Source organism: Larus michahellis, chromosome 9, assembly GCF_964199755.1.
Source record: "Larus michahellis chromosome 9, bLarMic1.1, whole genome shotgun sequence".
In the NCBI taxonomy this organism is placed as follows: Eukaryota; Metazoa; Chordata; class Aves; order Charadriiformes; family Laridae; genus Larus; species Larus michahellis.
This window is the reverse complement of record NC_133904.1, coordinates 2,133,950-2,159,917: the sequence shown is the minus strand read 5'-3', so window position 1 is coordinate 2,159,917 and position 25,968 is coordinate 2,133,950. Positions and strand designations below refer to the sequence as shown.

At 43.2% G+C, this 25,968-nt stretch overlaps 2 protein-coding genes across 2 annotated transcripts in view; both read left to right on the top strand.

Moving 5' to 3' along the window:
* Positions 1–15,475, top strand: part of IQCH (IQ motif containing H) — a 73,556-nt gene extending 58,081 nt beyond the window's left edge. The window contains exons 17-22 of the mRNA XM_074600141.1: positions 4,647–4,814; positions 8,017–8,142; positions 9,605–9,666; positions 12,446–12,554; positions 13,942–15,330; positions 15,457–15,475. Of these exons, the coding sequence (XP_074456242.1) occupies positions 4,647–4,814; positions 8,017–8,142; positions 9,605–9,666; positions 12,446–12,554; positions 13,942–14,043 (567 nt within the window). The 3' untranslated portion in view covers positions 14,044–15,330; positions 15,457–15,475. The remainder of the gene's footprint in view (positions 1–4,646; positions 4,815–8,016; positions 8,143–9,604; positions 9,667–12,445; positions 12,555–13,941; positions 15,331–15,456) is intronic.
* Positions 15,476–18,518: 3,043 nt separating this feature from the next.
* C9H15orf61 (chromosome 9 C15orf61 homolog) lies at positions 18,519–21,482 on the top strand. Its single transcript, XM_074599580.1, has 2 exons — positions 18,519–18,937; positions 20,760–21,482. Exons 1-2 carry the CDS (start codon positions 18,604–18,606, stop codon positions 20,885–20,887), a joined length of 462 nt encoding a protein of 153 aa, XP_074455681.1. The 5' UTR covers positions 18,519–18,603; the 3' UTR covers positions 20,888–21,482.
* Positions 21,483–25,968: the final 4,486 nt, after the last annotated feature.

Genomic DNA, 25,968 nt, shown 5'->3' with positions numbered 1-25,968 from the left:
ATCCCAGCGATGGTGGGGAGCAGCGCTGGAGGTCTGTACGTGACGCTGCCTCTTCCTCGCGGAGTGTTCTGTGCCTCTCACAGCAAGGAGAGGAGGAGAGGAGCTGTCTGTGGAATCAAAAGTTTCCATCATCCTTCACAGAGACTGTTCTTTCAGTTGAGGAGTCGTGTCTCTGTTTGGGGTGACCGGCGCCACCTTTGTTAATGCTGCTTTTTCCACCATACCCTCTTTTCTGTGCCTGCCTCGGCTCACACGCTGCGTGATGCGTCACTAAGGCCGGCCGGCAGCACCAGGACGGCAGGACTGGAAGGAGCAGCCGAGCTGAGAGCTTCCCGTGCTCTGGTGTTTTAATGTGGCAAAAGGAGCGGAATCACAGAACTGCCTGGGTTGGAAGGAACCTTTCCGATCACGGAGTCCAACCATCAACCCAACTCTGACAAAACCCGTCACTAAACCGTATCTCTAAGCACTGTCTACCCGTCTTTTAAATCCCTCCAGGGATGGTGCCTCAGCCAGTGCCCTGGGCTGTTCCAATTTCAGTGTAAAAATGTTTTCCTAATATCCATCCTAAACCTCCGCTGGCGCAACTTGAGGCCGTTCCCTCTTGTCCTATCTCCTGTTCCGTGGGAGAAGAGCCCGACCCCCCCTGGCTACCCCCTCCTTTCAGGGGGCTGTAGAGAGCGAGAAGGTCTCCCCTCAGCCCCCTTTTCTCCAGGCTGAGCACCCCCAGCTCCCTCAGCCGCAGAAGAGAGAGCAATAGGTATGTCTAATTTATGTTGCCCAGATTGGTCATGGTCGTGAGGTGCTCAGCTCGCCTTGATGTAACATTAGATGTTTTTCTCAGTTCATGGTCTTCTCCATGTCTGCTCCTGGTGGCAGCTCTGGCCGTGCTGATGTAGCTCAGTGCTCTGCATGCCAAACAGCACGGTCAAAGCAGTGGAAATATGTGATCATAGCATAAGCTTGGTGGCACCCTCACAGAAAATGAGAAGTCATCGACTGTGGAATCCACCTAATTAGAATTCCTTAGACACAGATCTAAAGGATTCTGGTGCTGTTTTCTTTGTTTATTACAATTAATTTTAGGTCATTACACTCAAGGGACACCTGCTAACTTCAATACGGTCAACATGTGGTTAGTGTGATGTAATGGGCTTTCCCCTTTCCATTTGGGAATAAATATTGATATGTTATTGGTGAAAGGTGCCAGGCTGACAGAGCCAGCACACAGATGTCCGCTGCCTACTTCCAGAAGAAGAGGCTATAACCGCTGTAACCACCATCATCGCTGTAACCACTGTAAGCGGCTGCACAGCTGCTGTCGTCACACGGACGCACCGGCCGGACTCAGGCCTGCCGAACTTCCACCCTTGCTTAAAACTACCACAAATGTTGCCCGTTATTAATTGCTATAATTTTTCAAAGAGCATTTGTGACCTTCAGGAACTGGAATGGGACATAGAAATTGTTCCGTCAAAGGATTCAGCCAGCTAGGGCTGCATTTGAGCTAATAAAATGGGAAAAAAAAATTATCCTGTTGCCAATCCCATGAAAATAAAGTTAGTGCCATTGCCCAGGCCCTGTGTCTTTCCCGCTTCTGTAGCACTACAGAGGGGGCTTAAAGGGCGTTTCTGAATTTTCATGGCAAAAGGGAATCCCCTGCTAGGATGAAGCTGGAATCTTATCCCACCTGATCCTCCTTCCTTTCTCCCCACATTAGGGATGTTCTGGGATGCATCCAGGGCAGAAAGGGACGTGGCTACATTCTAGTGTTCTCTGACGGTCCTGAGCCAGGAGAAGGCTGCTCGGGGTGATCCCAGCTGGCTCGCAGTAATGACCATTTGGCCGCTTTAACTTGCGGTGGGGGTGGTTCAGCCTCAGGCGCAGGCCCAGGATGAGAGGAGGTGGACAGGTGGCTCCCAGCCATGTTTGCCTTCCTCCCCCTCATGCTCGGGGCTGTGGAGATCCACACCCTGTATTTAAAAAAACAAAAGAAATACCTTGACTTTACCGGTGTAGGATGGAACTGTGGCTTAAGCAGGCGTTCAGAGCTGTCCTTCCTACAATGTTAGAGAGTAGCAGGCAGGGGAGGGGATGGACACCTGCCTTCACTACACGGCAGGGCCATCGCTCCACCCCGTCGATCTGAGCCCTTCATTTTGAGGGTAGCCCGTCTGACGTGATGACACCACGTTCAAAGATACACCCTAAAAGTAACAGAAACTCCTCAAAATAGCGTTTGGTTGGTCTTGTGATTTCCAGCATGAAACTTGCCCCGCTAAAAGCTTTTTCTCCTCTTCCCTGTGTTACAGCCCCTTCCCGGGGCAGCGATGGGGCTGGAGCGGGGATGCGGGAGCGCTGCTGTGCCTGCCCAGGGCAGGGACTGGGAACGTGCCAGGGGGGCCTTAGAGCCAGGTTGGCACGCTGGGTTTTGTTCAGAGTACGTGAAATGTATCACACGCGTAATTAATGGGTCTCTTCTCTACGTCTGAAATAAAAACAATGTCACTTTGCATGTACTTCAATTTTAGTTGCTGACAACATGGGATTTGTTGAGTAACTCTTGCGAACTGTATGTGCTGCCCCACGCTTGGTACGGTTTGTCTGAATCTCTACCAGGGTGTAATGAATTTGTCTTGTGCTAGTGGCTGTTTAAGTTTGCCAGGCTGCACTTTTTAATCCTTTATCTGCTGTTAAACGCTCAACCCGTTCCCTACGCATTGCGAGAACACAGCCCTTGTACTTACCCAGATGCGCTCTGGCCGCGGTGACGTCTTTACTTAACTTTTCTTTTTTCCATCTCAGCCATTTTAGGGTCCACCGTCAGTCAAACTTGTCTCCTGCTTCTCTGTTCGTGCATCAACAGAGCTTCCAGATAGCGCTGGGGCGGACTTGGAGGTTAGAGAAAGGCAGGTGCGATGTCAGGGTCTGGATTAGGAGAACCCAGTTCACTTTGAGCTACGAACGGCCCTTGGGCACCCACGATTTTCAATAGTCCCTGGTCCCCTCATGCAGCCCGGGCATCTCTTTTGGGGTCGGGGGGGCAAAACTTTAATTGCGAATCTAAAATCCAACTCAAACAAGGTTCAAGACACATCGGCTGTTACTGCTTTGTTGGTAATATTTATGGAAATGAATGTAACGCTTCTACAGTATGTATACTTTATACTTACTCTTCAGCTCATTGAAAAGGTTCGCGTATACTGGAAAAGTACAAATCGATCTGAAAGTTCCTTCCTGTCTTGCAGAAGTGATGATAAAGAATAAATTATTGAAGAAAATTAAGCATTATAATTGGGGAATATTCCCCTATTACTAAGTAAAGCCAGTCATTAGCATCCGATTTGCATTTTATACCATGCAGCAGGAAATATTTAAGTTGACAAATAGGATATTTAATACAGCAACAGATACTTGGCAGTTAGATATTAACAACTGTTACTGATGTGATTTATTCGCTATTATAAAAAGGGCATTACTATGTGCATATGATTCAGAAATTAACTCCAGTTTACCAAGAGGCCTTGACTGCCTGACCTCTTAATATCCTTATAATGATGCCATTTACCATTCAGAGGCTTATTCGAGTCATTCGCCGCTAGATTTGTTTTAAAGGGGTCCACTGTAGGGCAGATATTTGTGCGCGTTAACATTTCTCACTGACGTAGCAGGCACAAGCATTTTTTAAGAGGGAAAAGCTCCCGGGTAAAGCCACGCTGGGGTTACCGGGGGCAGAGGAGCCTCGCAGAAGTGATCCGTGGTACTTCCTTCTGCTACACCCTCGGCGTGGACCGGCCTCACAAAGCCTGCCTGCCTTTTACACGCTTTAATGCCCTGAAATCTTCCTGAGGTTGACGTGGGGCTTTTATCATCGCCTGCGAGTACGTCCTGCGCGTGGGTGGGCTGGGCTTCCCTTCTGCCCGCTGCTGGGACGCGTTCCCTCGGCAGCCCCACGATGTTATGGTCTGATTTCTTGTGTGATTGAGTGAGTATAAATCTGAGTTAGCACCACGAACCAGCGGCGAGTGGAAGCAGAGCCCTGCCGAAGTACCCCCTGTTTGATAAAGCCGTGTGCTGCGACGGGAACGGGCTTTGCTCAGCCCCTGTGGTGAGCGATGCGTCGCCTTACACGCGGATTTCACACTTCCCTACTCCTTTTACTCCGTTTAGCTTTGCCTTCTGGAACTTCCCTTTTTCCATCTCAAAATACCCATTTGTAACTCAAGGCCAACTTTATTTAACATTAATTATTCTTCAGCGGAAAAATCCAGGTGCGATGTTTAGTATTTAGATAATCACCCATTTAATGGGATACAGGCTTTACAGCTGTTGAGCTCATCCATCTACTTTTTCTAATCCTTGCTAAAATGCGGGTAGTACAGGTCACTGTTCTGTCCCTAGCCTTTCGGTTTTCTCTGAAAAGTTACTTTTGAAGTTACATACGAGTTCTGATTGTTCCGCTTTGGAAGTGGTTTATCGCTGCCGATGATGCACGAGGAAACCACAGGTACGCAAACCAACATGTGTGAAAATAAAGGCATAGACGTTCCTTTACACGACTGCCGAGTTTCAGCCTCCCTGTTCTCTCTCTTTTTTTTTTCTTTTATTTTTTTTTATTTTAATGCACCTGTTTGTGCTTTGATTAGGTATGGGCAACAGACCTTGACCTTTGCTATAGTGACCAGCTGGCCTTGACTCAGCTCATGTTGTACGTGACAGATGGAAATCTGGATTGTCGCTTTAGCCGCTTTGAAGTATCTCTTGGTTCAAAGAAAATGAAAAGCCAACGTATTCAGCACGAGGAGACAAAACCCGTAAGCAGTTATTTGTTTACAAATAAAATTATTGATGTGAATTACCGAAAAGCCAAAATCTGTCCTAGATCACTGTTCTAGAGGAGTTCAGGCCAGGCTGGACGGGGCTTGGAGCAGCCTGGGCTGGTGGGAGGTGGGAGGTTGGAACTGGGTGGTCTTTAAGGTCCCTTCCAACCCGAACCATTCTGTGATTCTATGAATCTGCTCCTTTCAGATTCTAAACTGCTACTTTTAGATTTTAGAAGGCTAATGAAAGTAAACAGGATACCATCACAGGAGAAATTAAAAGAAAGGTTCTGGGTGCTTATGGGTACCTGATTATTCATCCTTTGTAATCAGTAATATTGATTTGCGGTAGTAACCAACTTCCAAATATTTTAAGTAGTTTTCAAGTTGTAAAAAATGTGGTAATTTGTAAGTTGCAAGAAAAAGGAAGGAGGTGAAAGCACTGCCTGAGCATAGCAGTAACTTCAAAGCAGTCAAGGAGAAACGTGAGCCTTCAGCTCCTGAGCTCTGATTTGGGATCAGAAGTCAGAGCGCTGACGTTCTACCCCAGCTTTGTACTTTCACGCACAAGACCGAGGGTAAAACAATCAGGGCGACATCTGCAGAAGGAGCTGGATACCTAAATCCTACCCAGCTCGCACCTGAGTTAAACCCAAATCTTGGTTCTCAGAACCTTCATTCAGTTCTGCATCCATCTAATTGCTCACTACTAACATTCAGTATTTGGACAGGAAGAAAGCCTCACAGCACCCTAACTGAGGTGAGTTCCCTAAGCAGGATTATGCCGTCGTACTCCCTCCTGCTCACTCTCTCTGGGCCCGAGGTGCAAAGCCCAAGGGGGAGAAGCGCCTGTTTGCAACACCGGGCGAGGGAGCGGAGCCCTGACGTCCCTGCGCAGTCTCTGTTCTCCGTTGCCGGGTCGGATTCAGCCACGCTCGGTGTCACCCGTACGCTGTGAACTCAGGCGCTCGCCGTGGGTGCCGCACATGAGGCCGAGGTGCTCAGGATTGTAGGTTTAGGTACTGAAACAACGAGTGCTGTGGCACTTGCTTCTTGCAGATCTTGCCTTTCAGCTCCCGGGAAGGTCGTTAAGATTGTGTCCATAACTGTGCCTCCCCGGGATGGGATTTTAAACGAGACGGTATTGGGGTATTGCTTTGACATCCTTATAAACACGCTGTCACAGAAGCATGGTTAACATACGACTTGCTTATTACGCTGATTTATTATATTAGATCAATCTTGGTGCAGGATTTAATACGTCTGTCCCTCTAAAAAGGGAAGAAAGGCCTTTAGAAAAGTCAGGGAATAAGAAATGTCCGTATAAGTATATGCATATATACACATGTAGAGATAAAACAGATGCCATTTTACGCGTTTTGACAGAAGATTCACAACTCCCTCTTTTTCATCCATAGAGGAGGAATGTAGCACCATTCCAAAAATGTCATGAAGCTGTAATTTAGAGGTTAATGAGCTCTTGATCTATTGTTCTTGTCAAGCAACCACTTTTAGTTGGAGAGAAGTAAATTAGATACGATTAGTCCCAGTAGTACAAGTTTTAGAAATGAAAAGTAATCAAGTAGCAACTTTTTTTAATTAAAATTCTGTCAGAATTAACATAAATTGTCACTATATCCTTTATTTTTCTTCTTGCTTTATTTCTGAGGTTTTTATCTCCTTAAGAGTTAACTACAAAAACGCGCTCTCTCAGGCAAATATCTTTAGAAAAGGAAACAAACAAACCAAGAGACAAATGCTTTTACAGCACATGATCTGTAATGAATGATTAAGTAAAACACTTTGTGTAAAATTATGATGTTAATAATGATTCTGTCCCTTTTAATTTATGACATATCCTCAATCCGGGTAGGTTTGATTTTGATAAAACGGAGCAGCAACCGAGTTTGTGCGATGGTTTTATTTTTAGAAATCCTTCTTTGAAAGAACAAATTTCCTAGATACTGCTGCTACTGTAATTATGTACAAAACCAATCACTCATTATAGTTAGGATACATTATCTTCTAGACAGATGAGGCTAAATAAGCAACACATTAATAATTCATACCGCAGTTCATTATGCGTGTGTATGCATGCTTTGTAGCTGAAATAAGCACCTCATCAACCTGATGCCAACCCTTAAACAATAGTTCTGTGTTATTGCAGCCACATTCAAGTTTACGCTTGTTAAACTGCTACTTGGATTATTTTATCAAGCATTCATTTATTTGTGGTCCCCTACTGCAGAGAACAGATTTTGGAAGCTCCTTTTTTAAGTTAATGACTTGAGCAATGGGTGTTATTAATTCTCAGAATATTATAAACATGATTAATTTTCAGGCAGAGATGTATTATATAAGGATTTCAACTATGTCAACTTAAATGAGTCAATGTCAAAACAAATATCATTTTAGAAAAAAATACTGTAAATTACATGCTTCAACGTGCAGTATCCCCACTCGGAATGAACAGTCCGATATTAAAAACAACATCACAGGAAAGCCTTGGTTTAGGAGAATATCTCTGGTTCTACGCAATGCAACAGCTCTGTTCTTTTGTCCTACGCACCGACCAGAGTTTCAACTCAGATGCTGTACTGATTTTTACCCATAGCAGGAGCTCCACTGGGACCAGTTGTACAGCTCCTCGGAGTCACTGGGCCGCGGCTTCTCGAAGACTTGCTGGAAAAAATATGCCCACTAACGCGGCAGCAGAATGTTCAGTCTTGGAGAAAGCCACTTGAAATTTAGCTTTAGAAGATCTGGTTAAAACCTTTTATTCTCTGGCAAAAACTACTGGTAACCCGCTTTAGAATTTCTGCTGTCGAGCAGAGCTGGGTCTGGAACAGCGTGATGTTACCACGGGGCAGGATGGGTTCGGGGGATCCACCTAGAATGATTTCACAGGGCTCAGTTACCAACGAAGCTGTGAAAATACCAAAATGCGGTTCACAGAATGCCTCTGTAGACCCGGTCTATAATATAAGGGTTTACGTACAGTACGAGGTGAGGATTTAATTTTGCTGCACGAAAATGTCTGTGTTCAGTAGACATTGTGATGGACAGGAATTCCTCCAAACGGAGTCTTCCTCCACACTTACATGACTTCACTGTGAAAAAGCCATTTATATAGTAAATTGTTGGTTTCTGATATAAACTGGTATGAAAATAAAGAATCGGCTGTTGTTCTCTCTAGCCTTCTCCAATAAGCAACCGGTGTGCAGTAGCAAGCAGCCAACTGAGGCACTCCGGCCTTTCGGTAATCTCCTACAGCGTTCTCCTCCGGATGTGTAAAGCTCACGGTGTTGGATTTGACCTCCAGGTATGAACGGGAAAGCTTAGGAAACGTGATATTCGCTCTGCATAATTTTTGTATGTTAATTCTAATATGGTGAGACCACTTAGCACAATGCAAAGTTTAAGTGTGCTGTTTAGCATCATATAATGTTTAAGTGTTCTGTTAAAAACACAGCAGTGTTGGCTCTACGGTTTTGCTGAAGAGGGCTTGGTGTACATCAGAACCGATTTTATTTTAAAGTGTTTTCATGAAGCTAATTAACGAACTCTGAATTGCATGAAGGTCTCCAGTAGTTCCTGTAAAAATTAGTCTAATATTGTAACACTTACCCATCAGCTTTTTATACTTTAGCTGGAGAATAAATCTTGAAGAAGTGCAGTACTGAGATCTCTGTCTGATGTGGCTTAAGAGTGGGAGCAGTGCAGGATGAGGAGTATCCCACCCCGTTTCTGTGACACACAGGGAGTGAGACCGTGTCTCCCTCGGAGGCTGCAGAGAGAATGCCGTCCCGGCGGGTTTGTTCCCGCGGCTCTGCGGGCAAACAGGACTACGGCTGTCAGCCAGGAGCTGCGGTGAGGGTTTAGGACCTTCATGACACAGTTTTTGTGAGAGCGCTTGGCCATCACACAGCCCTTGCACACCCCTCCGTACCCGTAAGAGAAGACAGACCTTCAGAGGCCAAGAGGTCCGGTGATAATGGAGAGCTGACGGAGGAATGCAGAAAGGGAAATGCAGTCTTTGCTAGGAAAGGAAGTGCTTAAGGCTTATGAACAAAACTGTACAAGAGTGAAACGTAAAAGAGTTGAGAAGATGTTTCACAAGACGGAACAGCAGATAGAGATTTCAGATCCTGGGGCACGGGGCTCCACTGGGACAGGCAGAGCTTTACGTGGTTTCTCAGTATGAGCCCTCCTGCGGGATGGCGCCTGCTCAGGAGACCTCTCGGTGGAAGGTGGTAACTCTGGCTTAGCGCATCTAGAAATCAAACCCTGAGTTTTGCTGCTGACCAAACTGCCACCGATATCAGGCCCATGATGAACCAGAGCAGCAGGTTAATGAAAATTCATGTCCTGTGTGTATCTAAGGTGAGTATAAACTTGAAAGACAGGAAAACCTAGGCATATTTTTGCCATCTTTCAATTTAAGTGTGTGTAAGGCTTTTAGGGGTTAGTCTGTCTCTTGCTAAAAATAACTGGGTAAGGAGATAATTTTTAAAATACCTATGACCACCTCGTCCTACTTTGGCACAAAAATATTTGCTGTCGAATGGACTCTGCTGTATGTATTCCATTTACATAAAATTAATGTATTGCATGCTCTACAATAAGCCAGAGCAATAATCTACTTACACGGAGCAATAATCCATTACGCACAATTCAAACCCAGCCTTTCTTGGATATGTTATGTACTCACTCTCCGAGTTTAATACATTTATTATAATTATCATTAGGATTAATTAAAGCAACTTTGTCTTTTTCTTTAACAGGAAAAACAGGGAACAGTTTTTATATTGTACGGAGATCAGAAGCGATACAGATTGGGAATGCTGTAAGTACACGCTGCCGGTTCCGCAGCCTGATGAACAGCTGGGAGCACGACGGATGTGAGGAGGGTGACAGCAGAGCGCGCGCTGGCCGGGCTCTGCCAGGGGCCGGGAAGGAAAGGAACGACCGGACCACCACGCGCTCCAGCCCACCCGCTGTCACCCACTGTTCAGAAGAGTATAATGACTTCTTGTAAGATTGGCCTTTTGAAAAGTTTCAGGGAGGCTTTAAGCGCTTGAGTAATAAAAAAAGAAAAGTCCGGGAATCTGCTTAGATCAAAGCCTGACTGCGTTGCAGGCAAAAGACCTACTGCAACTGGCTTCACCGGGGCTAGAATCGCTGGCAATAGCACTCTAGCTGTGAGAGCACACGGATTAGCACTGGCTTGCTTTTACAGGCAACATTATTAAAAACCTAACTGTACAGGATGCAAAGAAGGTTGAAGTTTAATGCCTTTTTATATTGTTCTTCACACAGTGATCGGTGGCAGTCAGGCAACGGCAGATCTGATAGTTTAGTAATTCTTTAGACATATGAACTCCTAAGAAGTCTAAGAAAGCATAATCTGCACAAATCTACTATACACTGATTGAAAAACCTCTCCTCGGAGAGAACTTATGTAAAGTTTACTGCCAAAACAGGATGTAATGAGCGAGGGGCTGAAACGGGCTGTTCTGTATTCCTTTGATGCTGGAGCTGTTTCATTAATGACCTGGATAAGAAAACAGCTTCCTCGAGTGCTGGATGTGACTGCAGGTATTTTGGAGGGCAGGAATAGAATTTAAAATGATCTCGACAAATTGAAAGAAACAATATGAAAAAATAGAATTACATTCAGGAACCAGGTGCAAGAAATTCCACTTAGTAGTAATGAATATGAGGAACAAGGAGCTTTGCGGAAAAGGATCTGTGAGTTACAGTGGCTTACGGGCTGCCTGCGAGTCATGGTGTCATGATCTTATGGAAAAAGGTAAACAATATAGCCTGGGAGAATTGGAAGCAATCCTTCCCTTCTACTCAGAGGGAGGCAATGAAAACGTTTAGAGTTCGGGAAGGCACAATTTACAAGGCAAGACCAAAGGGGCAGGGGGGGAGGAGGCAGAAGCGAGATCTGCTAACAATCCTTAGGCACATAAAAAGCCTCTGCAGGAAGGAAAAATCTGATTTCTGTGTCTTTGGGAGTAGAACGAGAAGAAATGAACTTAACTTGCAGCAAGAAAGACTCATGTCTAGCGTAAGATGGAAGCGAAGCACTAATTAGATTGTTCATTGCGGTTGTCATTGACAGTGTTTGGTACCAGATTAGATAAACCTCTGTCAGGATGATGTAAGTAGCGTTGATCCCGCACTAGCACGGGGAACGGACTAAATGAATCCTAAAGATTGTTTCTAGGGCTCCGATTCTTTCAGCCTGTTCTGAGCTCCTTGTGGCTGGGGCTATTGGTAGCATACAAGTGCGTCGCGTTTGTTTAAAGCTTAGTTATTCCTATACTCCGCTGCACTCACCTGCAGTCGCAATGTAGGCGGCTGACACGATTGCGCTGTAAACAAGAACTTGTAAAATATCTACAGGAACCACTGAAAACGTGATTTAGGCATCTGGAAGTGTTCCATAAGCCAGTAGACTCTTCTAGGAGGCTTTCCTTCCCTGACCCCAACTATGAAGTCCTCCTCCCTCCCCACCCTCCTTTCGCATAGTCTCTGGTACTTTTACATCTCTCCAGGAGCTGATTCAGGTCAATAACTCAGCAGAAAGCTTTCTTTTATTGGACTGGTTTTCAGCCAGGCTGAGATAGACTCGGTCCACAGAGAGGTATATAGTGAGCATGAGCGTTGTGCGAGATAGATGGGGAGGAACCAAAGAGAAGAGAACAAGCTGCCCTTTTCAGAGTTGGATTGGCTTGTCCCTGTGGGTGCGATTGCACTTTGTTAGCCACGCTTTGGAAAACGGAGTCCTTACGTTAGAGGTAGCGCATCCTACCTACGTTCTTCCTAACTCCTTTGGAGCAACACGTCAGTAGTTGCTCCCCTGGTAAGAAATGGAACGATACCTCTTGGATCACCAGCTTGACTTGGAAGTTACCAGAATACTCTCAAATATATTTGCCATACGTTCTGATCCCAGAGTTGTCTTCCATCAGATTTTCAATGAGATTTCATTACCTTAATTTGGAAATATTTTCAAGAATATAACAGTTTGATCTTATAAAATCACTGAAATACCTGAAACATCTATGTCAATTATCATCCATTTTACTACATTGGAGATCTGTTGTCCATTCCAGTCAGTAAACGAGGTACGTTCTTCCTCAGCTAACATCCTGTTCTGTAAGACCGTGTGTATTGAGCGTCTGGATGCACCGCTGAGAAACCAAAGCCTCAAAAGCTACAACAATCTCAGAAATGCTGACACCGCTGAAATTTCTCTTTCGGATGTCTTCCATAAATTGTAGACAGAAGCAACGGCTCTTCTGAACTAATCTGGGTATTTAAAGCGTTGTAGTGTCTCAGTCCTAACTCAACAGTAGCCTTTTACTTGGAGTAGCTGAAACCTTACCACTTCTGCAAAGTTGATTAATAAAAATTATTTATTACACAAATCCTTTCTGTTGACAAGTTAAAATGGAGCCTCATCTTTCATATCTCCCTGAAGATTGCCACCTTGTGAGATTGAAAATACTCATTAAATTCCATCACCAGACAGGCACAAATGAGAGGGCGATTGTTTTTAAGCATGTGAAGGGAATCATTGGTAAACTCATTTGTTTGGATATCATTAACAGAACAATCGGAGAGGATCTCCAGGGGGTCCTCGTGACCTTTGCTCGCAATCTCTTCATCATCCATCAAGAAATATCAGCACCTAATATGCAAGGCGAGACCAATTTTAAGGTGAGGTGTTAATTAACTAACGATCCTGGGTAATTTCTGTACAAGGGCTGAAAATACCTCATGCTGTATCATAAACAAGTGCTAAACCATTCCTTTTTTATTGTTAGCGGTATGTATTTTACAGTGTCTAGGTCAATATAGTAAGTCTCCCAATGAACCTGTTAGTTAAATTTAAGTTTGAAACTTTTTCTTTGAAAAGAGACATACTTTAGCGTGAAATTATTTGTAATGTAATGCCTCTGATTGTCCTTTGTAAGAGCAAAGGAGCTATTGGCACTGCCTCAGACAGTTCTGTCACAATCGTCTGGTTTATTTTAAAGGGACATCATCAAGGTAGAAATCCTAAATTAGAAACAAACTTCTCAGTTTATAATAGCTCCTTAGATTATTAACACTGATTTCTTTCAAGCAGGCAGCCACTGAGTACTTAACCCGTTGGTTCGCATCTTTCGCCCCGCCAGCAATTTCACAAGTCAATTTTGTTCCCAATTTTCTCTGCTCTTTGAATCTGCCCACGGCCCCCGTCCCTGCGTGCCGGAGGATGCTCTGGGGTGGTGCGGGGGGAGGCAGGACAAAGCGCGGGGGCTCGTCACACTGGGGACGTTCCCCCAGGAGTGCCCACCTTTCCTCGGCAGCTCCTTTGTGCCGACCTCGCTGGCTAAAGGAGACAGTAAAGCAGTAATGAATCCAACCCCGTGCCCTGCAACGAGCACTCATTACAATGCTGCTTTTTGATTCCAGAGAATAGCTAAACTTTCCGGAGGGAGTTCTTTTGCTAAACTATATCACCTTTAACTTTATAAAAAGTTTCTAAGATCCTGTTTGTAAGCGTTTTGTAGAAAGGCGAAGGGGAGCACTGTATTACAGATTTGTATCTCAAATCACATAACGTAATTTATACCAAATTCTTTCCAGTGTTAACTCTGACTGTATTTTCCTCTGAGCAGCAGAGTGTGAAACGACAGTTTTAGAGAAGATATAATTAAATTTCAACATGTTACAGAATAAACAAACAAACAAAAAAAAAAACCTTTTTTTTTTTTTTTTCAATGTGAGGGAGTGAAAAGCAACCACTGAAGAAAAATATGAAAGGGAACTTTTCTTCACAGTGAGTTAACAATGATTTACATAAGTGAAATAGAACACCTGTTGGTTAATTAGAAGTACAAATTGCAACGAATTGTATTTTTTATTTACCTGAGATCTGTACATGTTTACCAATAATTCCCCCAACTGCCCCCAAAGTAACAGTGAGTTCAGTTGGTGCATCGCGGCCTGTGTAACGCGGGTTACCTTTTCAAGGCAAGTACAACCAGCTGTGCCTTTGGGCTGCTAGATTTCATTATAATGCCCGTTAAATAACTTGTATTCCTTGAATCTGTTGCAGATGGTAATTCAAGATATTGAAGCAATTCTAGGAATTACAGCAGAAAACAAACTGAAATTGGAAGAAGAGCAACCTTCGAAAGCAGATGCTCTGAAAGAATAGTTAACGGAAAATGTTTAAATGCCTTGTTCTTTATGCTTCTGGAAACGCTTTCTCATCTGTAAGAACAGGCTTGGTTTTCCTTCCGCATTGGCATGCGAAGTAACATTAACTGAGACGGTACATTTCCATGGTTTCTGAGGGCGGTGTTCAGAATATCCCCCTTTCACAAAAAAAACCTGCTGAAAAGCAGAGGAGTCACAATAAACGCCCCCGATGCTCATACCGTCGTTCCTGAAGTACAGTATCTGGTGTTAAAATCTCATGAATGGAATACATAGAGGGATCATGCTGTCTTTGTCACTAAACCATAAGAGTCCTGTGACCCTAAATTCCCTTTCAAACCTATTGTCTTCTAAAATACAGGCTTCCAACATGAAAGTAGGTCCGATGCCCCTCTGCCTATAAATAAATACACTTAAATGCCACCTTATCGCTAAGGCCAGCAGCCCAGATTCCTCTACGGAACCAATTGTCCATATTGTTATCATTCTGCTATTTCTTTTGTTATCTACAGATTTTTGCAGCAGTTGTTTTATGTTCACTTTCAAATGATCAAAAATAATAGTAATGGCACTGTTTCAACAATAGATTCCGAGGGGACCATTGGAATTATACTTGTACTACGATTCCCAGTACACCGTGGCTTTTGCAGATCTACCCGTCCATCAGATGGGTTCCGTATTTCAGATACTGCTGATGGTTTTTGTTAGAATTGTTAGAATTGCTGTGTGCTGTTATATTTGTAAAATTATTTTTGTCCTTCAAATCTCTAATCAACACATTTTAGATGTTACTGTAGAAGAATGCACCTTCTCCACTGGATGGGCGCTTCTCTCCCAAGCGTGGCAAGTATCTTCGGGGTTACTTCCCAAAAAGCTCAGGCAAAACCAGTTTTTAAGACAAATAATGAATGTGACCAAGCAGTTGCAGATCAGTGGCCAGTTTTTCCGATGCCGAAGTCTCTGCTCCGTTAGCTTTAAACATTACCTTTGGTGTTAGCCTTTTTCTCTGCTACTTTGGTCACGGAGGTAATTCACTGCAGATGAGAATGTTTGCACAAATGCTGACCCCCATTTCAAATAAAAGTCTAAAATAATATTTTTGTTTAGTTCTTGTTTGGTTTTTTTTGTTCCTTTCTTCCAGGTAATCTCCATCTGGTCTTGGTTTTGGATATACCAGAGCCCACAGGGATTTTTCTCATGTGAAATTTAGCCAATGAGTGAACTTCCTGGAAGTCTTTATTGCATATGGTTAGAAAGGAAAGCAAGAGAGGTATTTTTGGCCGTGGTACGTACAACAACAATCTCTCGCTGGCCAAGAAATAATATGCCAAAAAGCACCGTATAATTGCTTATTAGTTCTACCAACAAGATAAGATTTCTTTGTTCTCTGTTCTACTTTGAGGGGCTGCAGAACAGTACGTTGTTCTTTTTCCTCACCGCATTTACAATACGCTCCCTCCTATTTTACTGCTGAGCAGCTCTTTGTAGGTGCCTCACCCACCTTCACATCCAAGTCACATCCAGTTTGGCCAGTAGAAGCAATACCCTGGAGGAGGAGGAGGCACAGGAGAGCACGGCAGGATCAGCCTGGGAGTCAGCTAGTTTCTTAAGGGTTAAGGAAAATGAAGCCTTGATCCAAGCCAGAACAACATAAGGTCTGAGAGGCTCATTAGTTCACTGGCACTTAATAGACTGCAGTGTCCTAGGAGTAAAGGAAACCTGCACCTCCTTATGTCTTTGTTCTGTTCTGACAAAAGAAAACTGTACCTGTTTTTGCAGGGAACAAGTGATCTGAAAGTTCCCGTGGTGAGAGAGATTTCTCAGTATGTGCAAAGTGTGAAATGTATTTTGAGGAAAAAAATTTTTAATTACTATTAACACTTCTGAGCGTTGAGCTGATGGAAGGATTAAAACTGCTTTACAGTCTCTCGCATTCAACTCTCATGCTGCTCGTGACAAAAATGTATTTTTTAGCAATACAGCAGATATAAAATGAAATTATAATCTTTAAAAAGGTCAGAAATATTGTCATGATTCTCCTGTTCACACAACTGGATTATTTACTCCCACTCATTAAAGGAATAAGAGTTCTTGAACTGTAGCTTGAATTTTAGCACTATTCAGAACGTGATCTAGACTGGGAAGAAAACAGAGCAAGAGGGAATGGAAAGATAAAAGGTGGCCCAGGTGCGGCTGCTGATCAGAAATTGCCAAAGAATTCTGCAGCTAAGGACAGCCAAAGCCCAAGCCGGTTCCCCAGCCGCGAGGTGCGGCGGAATGCTTGTGCAAGGAGGTGAGGGGCAGTGGGGTTTGGCATCAACTGCAGAAGACGCAGACAATTAAAATAAAGGTTTTGTGCTTCTGATGGGCCAGAGCTGGAAATGAAGATGTGCATTCAGCTGACAGCACTCCATGGATCTTGTTTTTGCAAGAACTGATGTACTGTCTGAGGCACATGTGCCAGCCATTTCGGGTCATTCTCCTGGGAGAACATGACCTGGAGTTCATACTGGGAACCGGGTCTCTGTTTTTAGATAGTTGGGTTTAAAGCCCTAGAACAAAAAAATAATAATAAAAAAAAATAAGGCATTCAGCTCAAGTTTCCACATTTAGAATGACAACTCTGAGCACAGAGGGAGAAGGCAGCTCATCAGCACAACCGCTTCCAGATATCTTCTGAAATAAAGTACTCACCCTGCCCCTTTCCTGAAAGATCTTCTCATACCTCATTCAAATGAATAGTTCAGGAGAATTTACCACCTTCCATTTAGGTTAAGGTAATCAATCCCTGGAATTTTTAAAAACTAACCCAGTCCTCAACGTTTCACAGTGGTTACCTCCCATCACTTCCCATTTACCAAACCACCTATCACAGACGTGAGGTACTCCCTCTTATGGTTTACAGATCCTCTGTACTTCATTTTAGACTACAGATTTTGTTACAGCAGTCGGACACTAAAGATCAGGAACTACAATCACTGACAACCTTCATGAATGTAATTTATCATCTCGACTGAAGAATGGTTACACTGGTTTTTAGCTTCATCACAAAGATGTGCATTTCAGGAGACTGTTTTGATATAAAAATGATAAGACTATACCAGAACACAATGAACACAGAGACCTGAATAGTGCAACAAAATATTAACAGAAGACATTTGGAAGAATGATTCATAATACTTCCAGCCTCATCTTTAGGATGTTTGGTCACGATTCTTGCATACTTTTAAAACACGCAATGCTTTGCTATGCATTTGTAGTACATGTTGTGCAGGCAGAGGCGCCTCTACGTTCTCTTAACCAGTGCAAGGTTACGCTGCCAGAGGCTGACGGATTTTTCCCTTCTTCTTGCACTTTAAGCACTAAGAGCAACACAAAGTTAACTGCAAAATATCTTGAAATAAATACTTTTAAAAATCAAAGTAATTGTCACACGTCTGGTTTATAGGCAATAGCTTTATAGGAGGTAGTTCTGACCATGAAACGTAACAGCAAAATATCACTTTTAAGGTGTAACGCGTCGGTTCAGCCCTTCCCCACAGCGTCAGATTCCAACTTCTTTTCTATCCTCAGTCATTGTTGCTGCTAATAAAGCGAGATATTAAAGATAACTATATGCTCTATTAATTATAGGAAGGTGAACGAGTCAAATTTGTTTCTGACAATGATTAATAATTACTGGTTCTACTCACATGTAGTACATTGCAGTAAATAAACAGGGTACATTGTTGGGTAGTAATTGATTAATTAGCACATTCATACTACATAGCTCAATGGTTTAAGATTGCTGAGTTTGAGATATTGCTTGCAATTATTAAAAGGAAAAATCTGTTCCCATTTCTCAGTTTACTCTTCTGTACAATCTTTTTTTTCTCAAATACACTGTTTAATGGTTCAAAACCTTAGCTTTTATTTAGAAAAAATCATATCACGGTATATCGTTTATGATTTTACAATATTTCTCTTCGAAGGGGTCTAACACTTTCAAAGAACTATTTTTAACCCGACACGGCTGTCAGATCCCACCGCCTCACGCAATTATTCCTGCGCGCGCGGGAACCCGCTCGATGCCGCAGCTGCCAGAGGCGGCAGCGGCGCGCGGGGCGCTCCCCTCAGCGCGCGGGCTGCGGGCAAAACCGCCTCTAGAAACGCGACTGCCCCGTTCTTTGCGATATTCTCGCTCTCCCTAACGAGCATTAAGGTTCGCCCCCGCCCCCAGCAGGGACGACTGTCCGGTCTGTGCGGGGCAGGACGACCCTCTCTTCCCCCCGCGGGGCCGCCTCAGGCGCCGCCCGCCTTCACCTCTCAGCGCGGAGGGCTCCGGCGCGGTCTCCCCTGCCCGGACCCTCCCCTCAGGGAGCCGCGCCCAGCGTGCTGCCCCGCTCTACCCTCGCACCCACAGCCGAGGGCCAGCCCCACCGCTCCGCAGCCCTGTCCCGCCGCCGAGGTGACCTCGCCGCCGCCGCCCCTTCCCGCCCTCCGGCCGGCGCAGGCGCCGAGGCGGCGCAGGCGCGGCGGACCGGAGCGGCCGGTGCTGGGGCGGGGGGTGTCCCACGGGATGCGGGCGCTGAGGCGGCTGCACGAGGCGGCGGTGGGGCTGCTGCTGTGGCGGGGCTCGGCGGCGGCGCCCCGTCCCGCCGCCTCGGAGGTGCTGAGCCAGCACCTGCGGCAGCGCGGCCTGCCCCACTGGACCTCCTACTGCGTCAAGTACAGCGCTGTGCGCAACGACCAGTTCGGCCTCTCCCACTTCAACTGGCGGGTGAACGGCGCCAACTACCACATCCTGCGCACCGGCTGCTTCCCCTTCATCAAGTATCACTGCTCCCGCGCCGCCCCGCAGGACCTGGCGCTGCAGAACGCCGCCTTCACCGCCCTCAAGGTCCTCAACGCCGGTGAGTCGCCTCCCGCGCCGGCTGGGCGGCCTCTCCTCCGCTTACCTGGCCGGCTGTGAGGCGGGCGGAGGGGCGCTTGAGGCGGGCGGGCTGCGCCCCTCGCAGGAGGGACGGCGGCGGGAAGGGGTGAGGTGAAGGCGGTGGCTGGCGGGAGCCGCGTCCCCTGGAGCCGGGCCGGGGGCTGTGACCGGGACCTGCCGAGCGGCTCTGGCTGCGGGCGGCTCCGCTCCGCGCCCCTGAGGTGAGTCCGCCTGAGGCGGCTCGTCCTCCGCCACCGGGCGGAGCGAGGGAACACGAATAATCCAACCGCGCCCGTCCTGTCAGCGGCTGCGAGAACGCCGAGCTGTAAATCGATACTCCTCGGGGTTTCACCGAGTTCGCGTTTCTCCGTCCAGTTGTGAGGGTGAAAGATTAAACCGCCTTAAAGCAAACGCGCGAGCGCTTGTTCCTTAAGTGGCTAACATCAGTTGGTATGGATCATTTTCCGTCTAAAAATCTATGTTCTGTTGCCGCGGATGAAATTCTCTCCTCTAAGCAAATAACACGAGCGCTAGGTGAAGTAAAACAGCTTGTTTCTTAGAAAGTGCCTGGGCTAATTCTTTGCATCCAAGATACAGGCGGCGTCTGACGAAGTGGGGGACTTGCATCGCTCGTCAGCCCAAAGGGCTGCGGCATATGAACAAATAATAATGCTCTGTCAGTACCTTATTAATACAAAAATGGATATAGATAAGTTTTCAAATACATTATTATTCAAAACTTAGTATAAGGATACAACACTTACTTAAATGGCATCAGTCGCATAACTAGTTTAATCAGTTTCTTGTTTTCATATTTCATTTAAAAAAAAATATATCTCATTGGCTTTGCAAGTCTTCAGTGACTTTTTACAGAATGTGTCTGCTAGTCTTAATTTTTTGATCTTTCCAACTGACATAGTGAGAAAATATAATCACAAAGATTGATTTCTTAATAATAACTTTAAATCTGATTTTATTTTTCCCTCCGCATAGTCAGACCTGTTATCTTCCCCATTTTTCTTGCAGCTGCCCTACATGTTTCTTATTTAAATGACTGGCAAGTGTGACTGAAAAGTCAGCTCATCTCCCTCTTCTGAGAATCTAGCTTAAGCACTTGGGTAACTTTAAGCACGCTAAATTCGGTGTTTCTGTACCTTGCTGAATCAGGGCCTAAATGCATCTCTGTTTTTTCCCCCTATATGAAGTAAAATATTGTTGTCTGTGTTAGACGGGTAACTCTGCAGTGCTAAAAATGATGGCACTTTATACACCTTTCTGCTCATTCTAGTTTTGCTGGAGTTGATAGTCTTGACTACTGATCTCATTTTCCCAAGAGCAGCTTCGTGTTGATCTGTGAAGTCTCTGCCTGTTTTCCTTCCTATCTCTACTCTGATACACAGACAAACTCTGAACTGGTAACTAAGTGGATGTCCAGTGAGTTTGTGTTTTCGTGTTCAGATAGGTATTATTTATCTTTAATCGGTAGAAATCAGGCTGTATACGTGACCATGTTTCATTTCTTTCATACTGCTATCCTCCCATTTTCTTTTTCTTTTAATTTCCTGTGTATTGCTGCTTTTCTTAAGCTGCTCTCTGAGTCTTGTGTACTTGATACACAGGGAGGGTATTATGTACTGAGAGCTGCTTGTAAGCATTTAGTAAAGGCAAAATGGTAATAAGGCAGCTTTTACAGGAATGCTTTTCCTCTAATTTCAGTTTGGAGTCATTATTCTTTACTATTATGAGGCGATTTTAATTTTCCTGGCTTGCTATCTTTGTAACGTGTTTTTGTCTTTTCTTAGGCATCCCAACTTTACTATATGGAATTGGCTCCTGGTTCTTTGTCAGTGTCACAGAGACTGTTCATACGAGTCATGGCCCAGTTACTATTTATTTTCTAAATAAAGAAGATGAAGGCGCAATGTACTGAAATCACGCCCTCAAGTACCTGTCACTTGGTGTGTTTCTGTGTTACAGCTGCTACAAATATCTACTCCCTTTGACTAAAAAGAACTGAAGGCAACTGTTTGTTTTTTACCGTGCGTTCTTTGACTTAACATGCCGTCTTCAGGAAGCTTCATGGACTTTTTGGTCATAAGAGATTTATTTTTGCAGAGGTCAGTAAAGTTGAAAAAGCAGAAGCCTTGGGAGAAGAATTAATATTTCTAGGGGTATTAGAATTTTTGGAAGTCAGTGACTAATACCACTGAAAAAGCTTGTGATAATTTAAAGAGATATATTTACCAACTTAGAGAACTGAACTGTAGCATGTGGGCAAGGAAACTGTGAATACACTAGGCGTTTTCAGAACGTCTCTGAAAAGATAAAGCTGCTTAGGTTTAGACTCTGACTAGATGTTTCATAATGCATTAATTGTCATAGTCTCAAGCATGCTGGAATGAATCCATGGCACTGACTATTCACAATTACCTGGAAGAGTCTTCGGAAAAATACCACCCCAAGAAGTTAAAAATGGCTGTATCTTATTTCTTCAAATTATATTTAAATAAAATATCTAAAACATGTTTTATGCTTGTTTTTTATTCTAATTCTTAAACTCCAGATGTCGGCTTTCTTTTTTTCTCTTTGCTTGCTTTATAGGTAAGGAACAAAACCTAAGTAATATAGAATATTTAGTCTCCTGTACTAATTTACAAATTGCTAGTATTTTTAATTAATCCAGGAGAATGAGAAGACTACTACCCTCATTTCTTTGATGCAAAATAACTGATTTCTCCAGCTATAACTGAGCACAGCTGTAACAGGCATATATAATGATGGAATGACTTAAATTCAGTTGGAAACCTGGGCAAAGAAATAGCTTTTAGGGAGCTACTTGGATAGTGGAAATACGGAATTATTGGATAGTAAGTTCAAACAACAGAGACACCTGTACAGGATACATTACTGGCGCTTAGTTTTAGTGCCAGGAAATAATGCTGTCTATTCCAAATCCCACGCCTGGTGATGTATGTTGATTATTCTGTTTTCCATAAGTAGGAAGATAAATGTAAAATGGATAGGTACTGTTTTTGGAGGATAATTGCTATTCCTAAATAAATTATTATCAAGCTATGACTACTGTATAATTTCATTTAAATGCTTTTTTACTTAATTCCAGATAATGGAACTGTTTCCCACTTAATGAAGCAACACAAGTGTTTTTTCTAAAAGCAACACTAAATAACACTTTAATTAGAGAAGTGCTTGCACTCTTCTATTTAATTTTGGAGAATATTCTTGACACAAGTTAAATGGGTCTCAGAGATGGAGAGACAGTATTATAAGAAGCCTCATTAATAATGACTGTAAGCATTTTTCTAGAACTGATTTTCACTGTATTGGATAAAGTTAAATAACTGCAGCTCATAAGTTTAAAGTCAAATACTGCTCATTCATTGCCACGGATCTGGTCAATATCTTGCTGTAAAGGTTTAGTCTCAATGCAGAGTTGATAAAATGGTTTTTAATTACCAGACTATAAATACAGCTCTTCATTGGAGTTGCACCTCCACTCACTGCAGCTTGTTTGATTTCTGATAATGTGTACTGCTGACTTTGCTTACCTGTTTTTCAATAAATGCAGGCAACACGACTCCTTGTCCATACGGTGATGGGCAAGTCTCCTTAGAGAACATCTTTGACAAACTACCCTATTGATTACTGCAATTCTGTGCTGCTTGCAGCATTAAATAGAGACTTGATTTCTTGTTCAATGATCTCACTGTGTAACAATTAAGCAAATGTAATATTTTCTTGTATTACATGAAAATCAATAGACCTCTTGCTCTTATGAGGTTGATCATGCTAAAGGATGAACTAGATGTCTGAGGGCAGAGTGCAAATATAGTATCATTCGTTCATTTCATTAAGGCTCGTATGTGACCCGTTACAATACTTAAGAGGGAAAATACGCTATTTATAAGGAATAACACTCAAGTTATTAAATCATGACAAAAATAATTCTCAAAAGTGAATATAAACCTACTTGCTTGTCTTCCACCATAGGTAAAATAACTTCATCTGGCTTTCATTCTCTTCTTACTATCAATACCTACTTCTTAGCATGTTTTTTCATCGCTTATCTTAAGTTTTGGCCTGAATGCAAGATGGAAATGTTAAGGGCCAAGAAGATCATACCAACTTGTCTCAAAATTGGGGGAACACAGGAAGGGCAAGCAAGGATGAGCACGCAGCGTGTAGTTCTCAGCAGAACCTTTGCTGCTTTACCTTTCTAACCTGCAACACCATAAACTCTTGCCTTAAGGCAGTCGGCTCCTAAAGGGACACTCCTGTATGAGGAAAGCGGGGTCTTCTGTTGCGGAGAAGTCCAAATGCTTGAACTAAAGAGTGTCCCTGAAGCGGGCTGTAAAGATGAGCTTCTCGCAATTTAATTGTTCAAAGATGCATTATTTGCATGTGTAGCACTGAACTGCCGTCTATTGCCTATAAGGCCCTTTCAGGTTGTCTTGTAACCCTCTTGCTTCCCTGTGGGGAACTAGGCTTTGTTTATTCCTCTGGTCCAGAATAATTAATTTGTAGTTGTTTTAATTAGCAGCTTCCTTTTTTTTAATGTATCATACTCTGTGTATGTTGTGTATGCAACATATACTAATGTTGATAGTTTTTTTTTTAATAGATGATTGAACTATAAAATGACCCTTCTAACTTTTTACGGGTTTGATCTGCCCCATTTCCATTTGAAATAAAATGTAGTTTATCTTGTAAGTCTTGCCTTAATTATCTCTTTACTGTATTCAAGAATGATGTTTAAATGAGTGAGAGATGACATAAAAAGGCAGAGAGCTTTGTTTCACCTCACTTAACAACTACTTCAGATAAATGAAACCCTAGTCTAAACCCAGAGGATCAGGTAGCTACTTCTTGTAGCAGTCTCTTTAAACAGTAATGACTATTGGGGGCATCTTGACCTAAACGAGCGCTTAGCATTACATCTTACCTAGGTCAATGGTCTCAGGTATCTGAGTTAAACTGTGTTACTGTAAATTAATGGAAAATGTAACTGCGCTTTGCTGAAAGATCAATGTCCAATAAAGGCTGCACAATCAAATCTTGTTGCAATGATTGAGGTCCTTAATTGCCTTTCAAAGATAAGGTGGTAATCAACATAGGTTTAACTGATCTTTTTTACCAGTTCAATTACATGCTAATGACTACAGCCAAGTCAGGATCTTTAACTACTTATACTTATTAAATCTTATGTTTGTTGTGAAAAATTACTTAAGCCACACAATCGATAAAACCCAGGTCTTAATTACTATATTTCACTTTTATACCTTTTTGTATGTTTGACAAATGCTTCACTAGAGACTGTGTAGCGCTAATGATAGTACCCCACGAAATACTGTTTTCTGTTATTGTCTACTCCTCCAACTTATGGTAACACTTGGGTGTTTTTATGTTTGTTTTAATGAAGTTTTGTGACAAGTGATGCAAACATGTTCTAGGCAGCTCATTGTACTGAAATATTTAAGTACTTAAATACTTGGAGTAACCTGGTCCCGTGGAAGGTGTCCCTGCCCATGGCAGCAGGGGTTGGAACTAAATGATCTGTAAGGTCTCTTCCAACCCAAACCACTCTGTGATTCTATGAAATACCATTTTTATCTATAACAGCACTTCTTTTTACTACTTGCTAATCTTCAGATGGACACAGTTTCAACTTGAAGTTCTTAACTATTTTTCCAATGTAAATTAATACTAGATTTATACACTAGTGAGGACTGATATTCCCAATTGCTTATGATTAGTACTCTCACACTGTCTCAAAAATAAGTTGCTGAGTCCCCTTCTTGATGCCCTTTCTTTCCCTGGGGTGATATCCAGTGCTTCTCTCCAGTCTTCAGAGAAACCTGGAGCCAAATGGCCTTTCATTGACTTAAGCAGAAGTTAAATTCGTCCTCAACTTGCTTTGCGTGTTTGACCTACTGTAATTCTGAGTGCATTGCAGGATTAGGTAGAATCTTTTGGGTTTTTTCTTTCATATTCTGCATATTTTTGCTTTCTCTGTGTGCAGAAGTTGGCAGGCATGAATAGATCTCAGTTTCTCAAGACTCCTGCGAAGCAGAGCGAAGCAGTATCCCAAATTTAACAACAGATCTGTCTGACAAAGCGGTGTACCTGTGTTTGTATGCAAGTCTGCGCTCCCAGACGTGCCTGCTTAGGCTTGCCTGGCTCACTTGTGCTCCATCAACAGTATGAATACTGGAAATCTGGAAAATGATAACTATAATTTGAGTCAATTGTTTGAAAGAAACTGTCAGTACTTACTGAGCTCTTATGAGAAGGTACATAGGTATCAGCTAATTTACTTATTCAAAGCGGTTCCAACTCTGCAGCGGTGGAGTAGGAAGGCTGGTTAATTACTCATCAACAGAGAGAAAGGCTACTCTTTTTTTTTTTTTTTCTTTTTTTTTGAACTGCTGAGATTAAAGAAGTTGAAGGGAGGGGGAATGATGATGTGGAACTTCTGGAGCTCCTACAGGAAAATGGAGTGGAGGAAACGTTAATTCTCTGACAAATGTACTGAGCAAATGAGAAACTTTAGCAAAGACAGCCCCAGTGGAATAGAAGGGTTGGGTGGTGTTCGGATGGAGAAGGATGGATTTGGTAGGAAGGATGTCTAGAACGGGACTGAGAATGAGCAAATAATGTCAGATTTTAAGAAGCTGCTTGCCTCAGCCTGGTACTCTTCAGCTGTAAGTATTCTCAAACCTATTGATACTCCCATTTCTAATGCTTTCTATAACAGGAGAAGAGGAATCCAAGTTCATTCTTCCAGCAGTCAAAAGAGAAGTGTTACTGCATTTTATCAGGGACAGATTTAAAATTTCTGATGAAACAGAATTTACTGGAATCATTCTATAGGCAAGAAAAACAAAGTAAAAAAGTGTGACGACTAAATAGTGCTTTTCAAGAATAGCAGTAAAATGATCCTTTATGTCTAAATCTCCTTGCAAATCATAATCTTAGATCTCCCTGATGCATGTT